Source organism: Sceloporus undulatus, chromosome 7 (assembly GCF_019175285.1).
Source record: "Sceloporus undulatus isolate JIND9_A2432 ecotype Alabama chromosome 7, SceUnd_v1.1, whole genome shotgun sequence".
Taxonomy (NCBI): Eukaryota; Metazoa; Chordata; class Lepidosauria; order Squamata; family Phrynosomatidae; genus Sceloporus; species Sceloporus undulatus.
Window position 1 is genome coordinate 8,822,544 of NC_056528.1, and position 14,077 is coordinate 8,836,620.

The following is a 14,077-nucleotide window of genomic DNA, read 5'->3' on the forward strand; positions in this document are numbered from 1 at the left end:
ACTTGTGGCTTGTTGTGTTCTATTTTTATTGTGCTTACGTTGGTTGTTACTCACCTCGATCCAATACAGGGAGAGGCGGGATACAAATAATAATAATAATTATTATTATTATTATTTGCACCTATTATTTGTTGTGGGGCCCACAACAAACTCCAACTCCCAGAATTCCATAGCCTTGAGCCAGACAAGTTAAAGCGGTGCCAAACCGGGTTATTTCCCCAGTGTGGATGCAGCCAAGGGCTCTGAGGGCAGAAGCACTTGGCTCCGCCTTGGAGGCGTCACAATCCCCGTCACACACAATAACAACAACAGAACCGCCATTGGCCCCCTTTGCTGCCTCCAAAGATGGCGCTGAGGCAGGCCCTGGGCCGAGGGGCTCGGCTGGGCCGGGGGCTGCTGTGGCGATGGCTCGGAGGGGCGCCTCAGGCTCCTCCTCCGCCTCTGCCGCCCCGGCCTCCCGCTTCCCAACCCCGGCCAGGCTTCCTACGCGAAGCCGCGGCTCGACTAGGCCTCACTCGAGGCCCGCCGTCGCCGGGTCTGGTCGTCTTCCGGCAAAGGGTCCCCCTCGGACCCCGCCGCCTCGGCTTGGCCTTCAGCCTCGGCCTGGCGTTGCTGGAGCCAGCCCTGGCTGAGCAAAAAAGAGCGGCCGAGGCTTGCCAGGACATCCAGGTAAGACTAGGCCGCGTTGCCATGGCGACGGGAAGGCTTCTGCAGGTAGACTAGGCCGCGTTGCTATAGCGACGGGAGGGCTTCGCAGGCTCCTGCAGGTGGTCTAGGCCCCGTTGTCATGGCGACGGGAAGGCTTGAGTGAGAGGACCAGGCCCCGTTGCCATGGAGACGGGAGGGAAATGGCGGCTTTAGGCATCTCCTGAGGAAAATATAGCCATTCTTTTTGGTTAATAAGCCTCAGGGAGACCCCCGAAATGTTACTTTCCCAAACTCTGGTGCTGGACACCCCAAACAGCCCTGGCTCTACTCTTTACACATCCACACTGCCAAATGCAGTTTGAGACCACTTCAACTGTCACGGCTCTGTCATAACGTATTGCTTGTATACACAGAACATGCTTTCACAGCAATTACAAATCCCAGAGTTCCATAGCATCACACACCGTGGCCGTTAAAGCGGTGTCAAACTGTTAATTTTGTAGTGTAGATGCAACCCAGATGGAATTAACCTCCCCCCAAAATGACACTATTATAAGCGTAAACCAATGAGACACCAATGAATTTCATGCTAAGACTTGGGTCCTGTCTCCAAAATCTCTCATTACGTACCTTTTATTTATTTACTTAGTAATATAAAAATAATAGTTTTCTTACCCACCTCTCCTCAAGTTTTGAGGTGGGTTACAACTAAGTTGAAACACAACCATTACATAAAACACACATATTAAGCTGAGTCTCTGTGCAATATTTATATTACAATACGTCGGGCAATAATTAAATACAGAATTTGTGTTTAAAATTCATGATTAAAAGACCTGCCGGAAGAGAGAGGTCTTCCAATGGGTTTTATATTTGGCTGTCGGATCTCTTCCGGCGGGTCATTTATTTATTTGTAAATTTATATGCAGATACAGGTATTCCAAAATCCAAAACACATGTGTCCTGAAGGTAATTTTATACACAACATTTTGAATGAGTTTTGTGTATGTATCTAAGTTTATTTACGGTCTGTGACCAAAACATCTCAGAGTTATAAAAACACTATCAATAAAAGCACTCTTACAAAGAACTAATGAAAATAAATTGAAACACAAATGCGTATGTAAACAGGAAGCATTACACTCCAGCATAAAGGAAATATAACAGTTATATAACATTATCAATAAAAGCACTCTTACAGAAACTAATAAAGAACAAACTAAAACCCAAACGCACATGTACACAGGAAGCATTGTGCATCAACATAGAGGGAGCATAAATAAGTTTGAGTACATTGGACCACCAGAAAGCAAAGGGGTCACTATCTCGACCACCCATGAAAAAAGTGTTGGTTTTTGGAGTATTTCGGTTTTTGGAATTGGGGACCAGGGACGTTTCGGATGATATGGGAGACTCAAGCAGATGGATGGCAATCTGTCAAGGATGCTTTGATTGAGATTTCCTGCATGGCAGAATGGGGTTGGACTGGATGGCTCTTGGGGTCTCTTCCAACGCTATGATTCTATGATTCTAGTATTCTGCTTGCCTCTTTTCCCTGCAGACCATATTTGTCCAGAAGAACAAGCCCCGGAAAGAACCGCTGGGCTTGTTCCGCCAGCATGGCTTCAAACTGGAAGAGTATTTCATCGGCCAAGCCATCGGCAAAGGCTGCAGCGCTGCTGTGTATGAAGCTGCCACTCCTTTTGCGACCGGCTGGGAAGGAAGAGATGGCGGGTCTAAGCCTTGCCATACTTCGGATGTTTGCGTTGATGGAGGGGAAAGCCCTTGCAAAGCCACCAGCTGGAAACCGGGCTTCCCTTTGGCAATCAAGATGATGTGGAACATTTCGGTGAGAATCGGGTCCTTCTCAGGAAAGAGGAGCAAAATGATTACCTCGAGATATATATATATATATATATACACACACATATATATTGCAAACATAAGTTTGTATGCACGTATACATTTAATGTTGGCTCTCAGTATCCATGGATTTGCTACCCGCAGATTCAATCATCCACAGATTCAAAATGTTCCAAAAGATATAAATTCCCAAAAGCAAACCTTAATTTTGCCATTTTATATAAGAGACACCACTTTACTATCCATTGTATTTAATGTGACTTGGGCATCCATGAATTTTGTTATCCGTGGGGGTCATGGAACCAAACTCCAGAGGATACCAAGGACCCACTGTATTCTCTGAATGTTTTGTAAATCATGTTGGGTTTGTTTTACACAAAGCCAAGCAGGGTATATGTTGAGGTGCAAAACTGAAAAACCGGGGTGCAGGAAAATGCTTTTGTTTTTAGACGTATACCAGCCAAAATGGAAATCAGAATTTTAAATTGCACCTGCACTGCAGAAATAATGCAGTTTGATACTATTTTAATTGCAATGGAATCCTGGAATTAGTAAGTTGTGGCACCAGAACTCTCTGACAGTGAAGGCTAAACATCTCACAAAACTAAAGCTTGGTTTCCAGATTTTTGATCAAGTGATATGATTTTACTTCTGTTTGGCACTTTGGCTAGTAAACAGTCAAATACTGAGGGATTTGGGCATGGGCTCTTTCTGAGGAGGGTGTTTTCTTCTGCATTTTGATGCAGTTTGAAAGATTGGCATGAAAACTGCAGACCCCAAAATTGGAAGGAGAGAGGGGTAAAAGGATATTTGAGGAACTTCAAGATATCCAGAAGTAGTGTCTAGGAGACATATGCAACCCACTTTGCCCACCCCTGGCATAAATGTTTAACTTGCACACTGTGGTTCAGCTCCCTGCTTTCAGAGAGAAATATATTATTATTGGCATATCAATACAAAGAGTGTTCTTTGTGATGGCTTTTTCAGGCTGGGTCTTCAAGCGAAGGCATCCTCAGCAGCATGTCTCAGGAGCTTGTTCCAGCCAGCAGCTCTGCCTTCCCTGGAGAATTTGGAGCAATCGCTTCTCCCAGGTATGATTTACTAATTTTGGAGACATTGGCAGAGTTACTTATGCATGAGAGAAAACAATAGTTCTGCATCCAACAAATTCAAGCCATTGTATTGAATAGCTTGCTTGTGTGCAGGCTTCTGTCTAGGTTGCATTTGTCAGCCTGCAAGGCAGCGGGTGCAATGATGTTATTTGACAAAACTGTGAATGAACAGGTTTCAGACTTGTGGGATCTACTTCCATTAAAAAACACACACACATCATAAAATCTACCAGGACTGAGATCTGTTTTACTAGGTGCAAAATATTTGCCCAGGTAAGCAGATAGTGTTAAACAGGGTGCCTTTGAACACAGTGTTAGTAACACCGTTAATGAAGAGGGTGCTTTTGTGATCAGTACTTTAAATGAGTTCCCAAGTTCTCTCATTGTTTTTCCTTATGCTCATTTACAGACATCTTAGTGGGACAGGGGGAAATGGTTTAGTAGTTACTACTGTTAGACAACTAATTAATTAATTAATTTGTTTTATTTATATACCGCTATTCCAAAGATCATAGCGGTGAACAGCAAGTAAGCTAATTAGCAAGTAAACAGTCTGGGTACTCATTTTAGCGACCTCGGAAGGATGCAAGCCTGAGTCGAGCTTGGGCCCTTTGCTGCTCTTGAACTCGCAACCTTGTGGTTTTGAGTGAATGGCTGCAGTACAGGCATTTAACCACTGTGCCACCAGGGCTCCTGGTGGCACAACTACAAATTGCAATAATGGCAGCACGTCTTCTTAAAACAGGAAACCTGTCGTTGGGAAGAAGAGGCTGAAGCCACACCCGAATATAGTCCAGGTGATCCGAGCATTCACTTCTACGGTCCCATTGCTCCCCGGAGCAACGGTGGATTATCCAGATGTCCTGCCCTCCACCCTCAATCCCTCTGGAATTGGACACAGCCGCACACTCTTCTTAGTGATGAAAAAGTAAGTCAAGAAGGACGGGTTGTTCACAGTCTGCATGCTTCCAAGCACATCAAGATTCCAGCCCTCATACAAATCCATAGCTATGTTTCCGAAATGCAATGGAAACCTGTTTGTGAATTGCAGTCATGTGCATCCAGGCTCTGGCAAAAAGGCTCCAATTTGCATCAAGTGCTTCTGATGCCCATTGGGAACTCATGTTGCGCTCTGGCACTTCCTAGCCAATGTCTGGATGCTCAATGGGGAGCACCCAATTTTAATAGCAATAGCAAGTACATTTCTATTGCAGTAGCAACAGCAAGTGCATTTCATAGCATCCCCTTGGTGAATAAGATGTCGTAAAAACTATTCAGTTCAGTTTTGTGCACACATAAGGCCACTTATGAAGACGTGAATCTCAAGCAGAATGCCAGCCAAAATCTCACCTCTCTTTCTAATAACAGTACTTTTCAAGCTGTCCTTGTGAAGTTAAAAAATAGGTCAATCTCCCCTTCATTGGGTTGCTGCTATTATCTTCCATGGAAATTCAGGTTCACACCTTCAAGTAAGAGGGAGACACCACAAAAGGGGTGTGTGATAGGAGTATAAGATGCCACATAAGAGTATAAAAGACAGACAGGTCTCATCCCTGCACAATAGGACAGAGTAGGCTAAGTGTGGAGCTCCATATCTTCTTGGATTTCAACTGCTAGCATAGGAATGTATTGTACAATATCCAGTGGCCAAAAATTTAAGTTAGAATTTGAAAGGTTTGGAAACTGAAGTCTTTGGTGTCGTGGCACAGGGACTAGAGAGACCAGCCTTCTATTTCCAGGGAGATTTGGCTTTCCGACTCTCTGCTGATGAGCTCCACCTCCATCTTGCTTGTCCTCCCTAGTTATCCCTACACTCTGCGGCAATATCTCTGTGAGAGGAGCCCTTCCCCTCGCCTCGCCACCATGATGCTCTTACAGCTCCTGGAAGGCGTGGACCACCTTGTCCGACACGGAGTGGCTCACCGGGATTTGAAGTCGGACAACATCCTTGTTGAAATTGACTCTGGTATGTAATGCCCCCCGGAAGCCATGCTTGTGCTTACGTAACTCTGCTGTGTTTTTAGGTTACTCTTTTTGAGACAATGGTATATTTTATGTTTTTAGTCCTGGAGGTTTGAGTTGTGATCAAACCTAAAGAGTCAGGAAATAAGCAAAGCCCTAAGATGGTTATTTAGATATAAACAATAAACTTGACCTAAATCCATATAAGTTCACCCAACAAAAAGATGAGTGTTGTCAATACATAATCCATATGATTTGTGAATACAGACCAAAATACATTTTTGATACCAGAGGCAGTCTTGCACAGGGAAAGGTCAACGAACCTGGAATCTCTCTGTAATTTTAATTTAATGTAATTTTTATTTATATCCTGCCACTCTCTTGATGTATGACCCAAGGCACCTGACAATAGAAGACTGATGACAAACACTATAGATCAGCCAACACTTTTTAAAAAGCCAGATGCTCCTTGAATTTCCCTTCTTCAGTGACTAATATAGAGATCACTGAGATTACATAGAGTCATCCCATTCAACGTGAAATCTCCTTCATGATAAGAAATAGCTCTGATCCTCTCTACTTACAACCTGTTTCTACTCCTGGAGCTTATGGGTTTTATCACAGAGAGTTAGCAGGGACTTATTAAACAGCCGTACCATTAGCTGCGCTGCATCTTCTTCCCTACAATCGCAAATTGATAGCTGCTAGCTTGTCTCTGGATCCCTGATTTCCTGCCACATGTGGCTTGGGTTTGGCTTCACACCAGTAGTTTCTGATATCCCCCAGTACAAATAGGCTAATAATTCAGCATCACTGGATTGTGAAGGTATTCCCAGGGCAAAGTCACACTCGGTTGGAGCCCAAAGCACTTTGGCCCTGGGATTGTTTTGAGGCACCCTCCAGTTAAACATTAATTCCAGGAGCATTCTTCCAGCCTGGATGCGACTCGGGTGGGCAGGAGTTAAGAAACAGCATTTGGAGTTAAGAAATTAACAGACCTGTGAAAAGTTGGCAGTGCCTGAAAGCATGGGCTCTCCTTGCCCCAAGGAACGTTTTGTAGTGCGATGAGAAACGTTGCAGCAATGGCCGAAATAGACTAGGGCTAAGGGCACTTCTGCTAAGCAGCGTTTTGGAGAGCTGAAAAGTTTGGTTGTTTTGTTTCACTCTCCAGACCATTTGCCAAGTGTTCAATTTGGCCATGACCTCTGTCGTTGGCACAATAGGGAATGCCAAACACTAGTTGACAGAACAGTGATCTAAGAAGACTTTGGTATAAATGCTATCAGTGGAGTGACCTCTGGGGGATAGTTGCCGAGTGGCTTGTGAAATCAAGACTGGCTTTGGTTCATTCCTGAAGAAAAAGGGATGGAAAAGGAAGAGGAAAACACACATTAGAGCAGCAGCTTCTTCTCTGGCTGATGGCATACAGCAGATTACTCTTGGCCCTGAAGAATATTCTTTTGGGTAGGCAAGGGGGAAGCAAGCTCCCTGCAACTGCTCCCTCTCTGGATGAGTCCAGGAGGGCCTTCCCCTTGACACAGTGTTCTTCTTGCAAAGTTGGGCTTCTCTTTAGCTGGATGGTCCCAGATCAACACACACACAGAGGGAGAACTGTATTCCTTGCCAGTCATATTTGTTATATACCCAGGAACACATGTCACTGTAGTAGAAGTAGTAGAAGTGTTTTGCAGTTCTTCTCTGTAGCCAGCCACCCCTTAGTCCATTTGTGGCCTCACTCTCTTCCCTTTCCTGCTATTTGCAGCTGGGTTTCCAGGGCTGGTCATCACAGATTTTGGCTGCTGCTTGGCTGATGAAAAGATTGGTCTGAAGCTGCCCTTTAGCAGCTGGTATGTGGATCGCGGGGGCAACAGCTGCCTCATGGCACCAGAGGTAAGTCTTACTCTCTTTCCACAAGTAACCAGTGCTCCTCTTTGCTGGCTCATGCACTGTCCCAATTGAATTCAGAGGTATGAGGAGGAGCATTAACCCTTTGCCCCCCTCAACTCCACCCGTGAGGAAGCCCCCCCAATGCAAATAGCAGCTACAGAAGAGGAAAACAGTGTGACGTCTTAAGATTATATTCCCCAGCATCCCCACACAGACACCACCATAACAGAAAGAAAAGGGATCATCTTCCTCCACGCTTGCTCTGATCTCTTCAGAGCTGTTAAGATTATAGTTCCCAGCATCCTCACACTGGCATCCTGGGTAGAGGAGTCTAAAAACTGAAACAATAACTTCTACAAGCACTGGATGTCCTGACTTGTGAACCCACCAGCACCACCACCACGCCAGCCACTGAAAGAAATCGTGGGCCACTTTTCCGCTTGCTTTGCTGGAGGAGCTCCCTTTGCTTCTAGATATTCTCCCTCACCCTCTGACTTGTATCTCCCGCCTCTCCCAGGTGGTGACAGCTACCCCGGGGCCAGGTGTTGTGATCGATTACACCAAGAGCGATGCCTGGGCAGTCGGGGCGATTGCTTATGAGATTTTTGGCACTGGCAACCCTTTCTACGGCAGAGCGGGGGTGGCTCTGGAAAGCAGAAGCTACCGAGACGAGGAGCTCCCACCCGTGCCAGAAGTGGCGCCCCCTGAAGTGAAGAAGCTGGTGGGACGGTTGCTCCGGCGGGATCCTGCCATGGTGAGAACCGTCTTCTCTTTCACAAAGGCTTCTTGGCATTGTCTTTTCTTAAAAGAGTTTGCATTTTGTTACAGTTCCCCCCTCCCAAACATCCTCATCCTCTTGCATTTCTTGGGCAGCTTTTGCCACCCTGGCACCCCTATTCCTGTTGGACTGCCACTCCCATAAACCACAGCCCAGCCCAGCCCAGCCCAGCATAGCAATCAGCCCTCCATTCTTGAATTTAACTCACTGGGTTGTTGTGAAGGTAAGGTGGGAAAGAGGGGATCCAAGTATGCAACCTTGAGCATGAAAGGTGAGCTGTAAACGTCGCAACTAAGTAAAAATAAAAAAAAAACCCAGGCCCCAGGTCTGTATGCCTGAGGAAGAGGTTGCGGCATTTTCCTTTCCTCTCCCCTTTCAGAGGCTCTCTGCCCGTGTAGCTGCCAACGTTCTCCACTTGGGCCTCTGGGGCGAAGATCTCCTCAGCCAGAAGGAGCTGAGACTGAACAAGATGGTCGGCTGGCTGCTTCACCAGTCGGCTGCCACTTTACTGGTGGACCGCCTCGGAGGCGAGAGCAGCGTCGAAACAAGACTGAAAAGATGCTTCTTGGCCAACCTGGACTACCAAGAGCTCTGCGAGGCAGCTGCCCTGCTCTGTGCATGGAGAAGCATGGCCTTGTAGGACTCAGGTCTCCTCACCACCTTTGCTGCTGTTTCCTTGAGCGTTTCACTAAAAGCACTGGAGGAGCTAAGCCTCACTTTTCTTTATCTCTACGGGCCTAAAAATGGCAGAGCCTTCTTTTCTTTAGGTGAGAAGGCGGACCGCGGAGCTGGGGTGTCGTAAGTGCAATAGACGATAGAGCTAGGTTTGACAGCAAACATTATTCATTGTGGTTGTGCATTCAGTCTCTAAAGGAAATCGGGTCAATGTACGGTTTTGTTAAACCAGAGGACCTGTCCTTTGCGAGAGTTGAGTGCTTCAAAGTTCCTAGTGAGTTAGAAGAAAGCAATGATTATCTAAATCATTTACAGAGGAGCCTTTCCTGTCTCAAAATTATTTATTTTTCCCTAGTCAGAAAAAAACAACAAGAATGATGAAATTGTTGATCTTTTTTACTCCTTTTCTGCTTAAGTATCAGAATGTTTTCCATTTGGCTTTTGGGAGAGGAGCCTGTGCAAAAAACCAAAACAAAACCAGGCTTCCCGTTAACAGTATCTCTTTTCTGGAGGGTGTTGATTCCTTTTACAAAGGAATGAGTAGATGAATAGATCCATAGACTGAGTTATAGCCAATTCAAGGTGATGCTGGAAAATGCAAGGGAGGAGCCACAAAGAGAAAAATCTACTTTGGTACACAATGTTGTGAAACTGTAGCATCACGCCAGGCTAAAAGAGCCACCTCTTATATGAGAGAATAAAGAAACGTTTGTGTTTTTTGAAAGAGTTGGTTTAATATTTAGCTTACAGTGAGCGTTCCTAACGCCTCTTGGTAGACTTTGTAGCTGCAAAGTGGCAAGATTTTTATTTCTAGTTGTTGGGAGAGTTAATTATTTGGTGCAATAAAGTGGTTTGTTCCTTGAAACACAGCATTTGTTTGGTTTGTTTTCATGCTGAACAAGACTCAGATTCTGGGGAGAGCCATGCTTTTGGGTTAACAGTGGGATTTGTTTTCATGATGGAGGGCATGGAAATCTTTGTTCAGAGAGCCTGCATGTTGTAGATACAGTATTGGACTAGACTTTGGAAGAACAGCATTCAAATCCTTGCTGTGCCATGGAAACACACTTAGAAGAAGGCAGTGGGAAACATCTTGTGAATAAATCTAGCCAAGAAAACCCAGGAATAAATTTTCCATCACTCAGAGCCAACTCGAAAGCGCATGAATCAGAACACGGGTGACGTTTCTTTGGAAATGTGTGGCCTCATCCCACCCTTGTTAACACAAGAGAGAAACTTGTAGCTGGCTGGGTTCTTTCTTCCAAGCTCCGAGCCTTGCCTTGGAGAGGAGAGCAAAGCCACAGCAGTGTGAAAAGAAAGCTCTGCAAGGTTTCCCCGCCTGCTGCTTGCTCTGCCCTTTGAGCTGTGGGGAGGAGGCAGAGGACAGGACTGTCCAGGGGGTGTTTTCCTCCTCTGGGCTGCCTTTAAAGTGACCAGCCAATAGCCCCATAGAATCTGGGCCCTCCTTGCGCACATGGCAGAATGCAGACTTTCTACTCCCTGAGCTGCAAGCCCCTCTTGCAGGTTTGCAGAAACAGCCTGGATTTGGGTGTTGGTGCTTTCTCGAGCATGTTCCCAGCAAGACAGCTTTTTCCACTGCGTTCTTTTCGACTCGGCCGTGGAAAATGCTTCCCAGCCAGTTCTGGCTCCCTGGCCAGAATTCAGCCTGGCTCCTTCTTGAAAAATTTTGAGTCCCAAAGAATTCTCCCTCGCCACCGCCTTGTCTCCAACTCCAGCTTCAATGTCCCACTCAGCGCAGAAACAGTGGCCAGGCCTGTGGGCGTCTGCTCCATGTTCAAGCTCCCCGTTCAGAGTTCGGCAGAAGGCCTGGATGTTGCTTTTGTTGGGGTGCCTCTTGACACAGGGACCTCCAATCGTCCAGGGGCTAGGTGAGTGGGGCTACAGGGCTCAGAGGGTGGGCAACAAGAAAGAGACCCCAAACATCAAGTATAGGAGCTACTGAGATGCTAAGTCACAGTGGGGAACCACACCAGGTCTAAGGGTCCGTGTTCTGACTCTACCAGGGGTGTCTTGTTCCAGAACTGGGGATAGTTCCAGGCCGCACCAAGGATCTTTCAGTGCCAAACACGGACACACGTTATTGCAATAGCCAGTGGTGTATCTAGTGTATTTGACTCCTGTTGTAGATCATTTTGTAGTGCCCTCTTCTCTTTTCAACAGTCTTTTCCAGATCTGGTGGAGATGCTGGCTAAGCAGGAAAGGATAGTGACTCATTTTCCCACCCAGCAGATCCTCCAGACCTGGAAGGCCTCTAATGCCAACGATGGAAATGGGCTGCTGCCACCGCCTGGCAACTTGCCCAAGATAGCCCAAGAGTTATGACCACTTGGGGCCACTCCTCTTCCAGGTTTGGTCCCCGCCACATCCGTGCCGAATCGGGGATGGTGAGGTGGTTCAACCCAAGCACTGGAGCAGATCCGTACCATTCTCTCATGGTTGCTGACATTGGTGATGTAAACGTCAACTTGTACAACCTGAAGGACAGCTGCAGACAAATCCGCGAAGCCTTCCAAACGATTGTGGGAGGGGGCTGCGTACCACTTACGCTGGGTAAGTAAGGTGGCTTGGTTCACAGAGGATATGTGGTGAACTGTTTCGGTCTCTCCTAGGGGCAGATTTCCAGGGACTGCCAGTTTGTAACTCATAGTTTGTCTGGCCCATGGGTCACCACTTTGGGTGGCATTGCTCTAGATTGCAACACCAAATCATAGCAACATGCTGCTGCTGGGAAAATCTATTTCTGTCTCAAGCGACTGTGTGGAATGGCTGCCAAACTCAAGCAGAGTGGCAAAGGAATCCGAGAGTGGGAAGGGAAGGTTGGCATCCTGTTTGTGACTTGCGTCTTCATAAAGGGCTTTCTGATTTGAGTAGTTTCAAGATCTCCATGTTCACTCGGGTGTTGATGTGACATTACAACGTGCAGGCATCTGTTGAACAGTGGTAGTCAGTGGAATGAATGATATGGCATAGCAATGGGCCGCCATGTCGCCTCAGTCACTCCATTGGCTACCATTGTGCGACAGATGTCTGCATCTTGTAAAATCACAGTAGCATTTTAGGTGAATATAAGCATCAAGACACTGGCTAGGAAGTGCCAAAGCATTGCGATGTAGAAACCCAATCCATATCTTTTTGTTATCAAAGATCCTGGAGCTATATCACAGGTGAGCTACTCTGGGCATCTCTTTTGGCTGGAAAGGACATGAGCAGAGAGCTAAGATTGTGTTGAAGGAAGGCAGGCTTTGGGACATCCTTTCACTCTGCAGTTTTTTGTTCTCGCAGGTGGAGACCACACGATAACGTACCCGATCCTTCAGGCCGTCGCAGAAAAGTAAGTTTGAAAGGGAAAATGCGTTCAGGACGAGGGGAATACTTATGCCAAGGCTGGGGAGCAAGATAAGCAATATTGTGCCTATGCTTTTCATACGTCTCAAAAGCAAACTTCTCCTTCCTCTCCTTTCTGTTGAATTGAGTGTAAACATCCTTTGCACTTTAAATTCAGTTTGCAGCAATCGAAATAAGCCGAGGACGAAGGGGGAAAGTGGGAGGAGAGAGAAACAGACATTTTAAGGACAGCTGATAAAGTGGGATAGCAGAGGGTTAGTCGAGACGATTCCCGCCAAATTGGGACGGTTGGAGGGCATGCTGTGCTAAAGGGTGGCATATAAATCAGTGTAATAAATAAATGAGATGGGGCCATAGTAGTAAGAGATTCATGTCCGCTTGCTGTTCTCTCTCTGACAAGGTACGGTCCTGTTGGGCTTGTGCATGTGGATGCTCACACAGACACAGGAGACCAAGCGCTCGGGGAAAAAATCTACCATGGGACCCCCTTTCGGCGCTGCGTGGAAGAGGGCCTCCTGGACTGCAAGCGGGTCGTTCAGATTGGAATCCGAGGCTCCTCTTATTCTCCAGACCCAAGCAAGTACGGCCGGGACCAGGTAAAACAGTTCCCAAATGGAGGGTCCATGTGGGGAAACCTAGGTGATGGAATGGGACTCGCAATCCTATTTAGGCCCAAGGCAGCAACGTGTGGAAAGCCAGTGTGGCACGTTGGACTCTGACTGTGGGAGATGAGGGTTCAAACACAATTTGCCTTTACTTTCTGCCTCCCTGCAGGGTTTCCGAGTCGTGCCAGTAGAAGACTGCTGGATGAAGTCGCTAGTCCCTTTGATGGCGGAAGTGAGAAAGCAGATGGGCAACAAGCCCGTTTATATCAGCTTTGACATCGATGGCATCGACCCTGCCTATGCCCCTGGCACGGGGACGCCCGAAATTGCTGGACTCACTCCTGCTCAGGTATAATCTGCAGAACATGAACTTTGCAAGCAGGTTATAACAGACGGAAATTCATTCCCCTGGCCCCTTCTTTTCCCAAACCTAGACTGCCCAGCTAATGCCGAAAAAGGTACCCAAGAAAGGCACTATTGAACAGAGACTGCTTCTGTGGTCACTGGACAGCTGTTAACATTCGACCATACTACTGACAAGGACTCTAAAACCCATCTGCCCAACTTGTCTTACCAAAGTGGCAATAGCTAAAGCAGGGGAGGGAATTGTAGGCAGTTGGGAACATCGTTCTGCCCCCAAGACCCCAAATGCAAAAAAAATCACTTCCCCAGAGAAGTCCTTTTTTTTTTTTACTGCAGTGGGAATCATGCAGGTCTCTGGAAGTTGTCGTACTACACCTCCCAGCATTCCTCACTGCTGGTTAGGTCTATTGGGAGTTGTAACCCGACAACATCTGGAAAACTCCATAATGGCCACTGTAACGAATCCATAGGTGAGCCTATAAAATTGTTTTTTAAAAATAGCAGCCCAAGGAATCCACTCCCAGCCAAACTGGCCAAAGGGCCCTGCTGGCTGGGGATGCTGGGAGATGTTGTCTCAGACACTTAACTTTTCCAGGTGCCAGAGCTCAGTTGGAGAGTTCAATCCAAGCTCTTTTCATCCTCTTGCTTTCAAACAGGCTCTGGAGATCCTTCGTGGATGCCGAGGACTAAATATCGTGGGAGGGGATCTAGTAGAAGTTGCCCCCATTTACGACGCTTCAGGTAAGTGAATGGCTCAACAAAGGATATTTATTATTATTATTATTATTATTATTATTATTATTATTATTATTATTATT

The 14,077-nt window shown here is 46.5% G+C and overlaps 2 protein-coding genes across 3 annotated transcripts in view; both read left to right on the plus strand.

Moving 5' to 3' along the window:
• Window positions 1–295: 295 nt before the first annotated feature.
• Window positions 296–9,794, plus strand: PINK1 (PTEN induced kinase 1). Of its 2 annotated transcripts, XM_042478208.1 has the most exons (9): window positions 561–669; window positions 2,210–2,216; window positions 2,255–2,497; window positions 3,499–3,602; window positions 4,369–4,551; window positions 5,426–5,589; window positions 7,348–7,475; window positions 7,990–8,226; window positions 8,630–9,794. In XM_042478208.1, the coding sequence occupies exons 3-9, from the start codon at window positions 2,480–2,482 to the stop codon at window positions 8,888–8,890; spliced, it is 1,095 nt and encodes a 364-aa protein (XP_042334142.1). In that variant the 5' UTR covers window positions 561–669; window positions 2,210–2,216; window positions 2,255–2,479; the 3' UTR covers window positions 8,891–9,794. The 2 variants fall into 2 exon arrangements, with proteins under 2 accessions (XP_042334141.1, XP_042334142.1); XM_042478207.1 differs by having other exon boundaries at window positions 296–669; window positions 2,210–2,497.
• A 421-nt stretch (window positions 9,795–10,215) lies between these two features.
• The window catches only part of AGMAT (agmatinase), a 4,733-nt gene continuing 871 nt past the window's right edge, over window positions 10,216–14,077 (plus strand). The window contains exons 1-6 of the mRNA XM_042478210.1: window positions 10,216–10,814; window positions 11,294–11,496; window positions 12,229–12,277; window positions 12,692–12,887; window positions 13,066–13,245; window positions 13,916–14,000. Of these exons, the coding sequence (XP_042334144.1) occupies window positions 10,408–10,814; window positions 11,294–11,496; window positions 12,229–12,277; window positions 12,692–12,887; window positions 13,066–13,245; window positions 13,916–14,000 (1,120 nt within the window). The 5' untranslated portion in view covers window positions 10,216–10,407. The remainder of the gene's footprint in view (window positions 10,815–11,293; window positions 11,497–12,228; window positions 12,278–12,691; window positions 12,888–13,065; window positions 13,246–13,915; window positions 14,001–14,077) is intronic.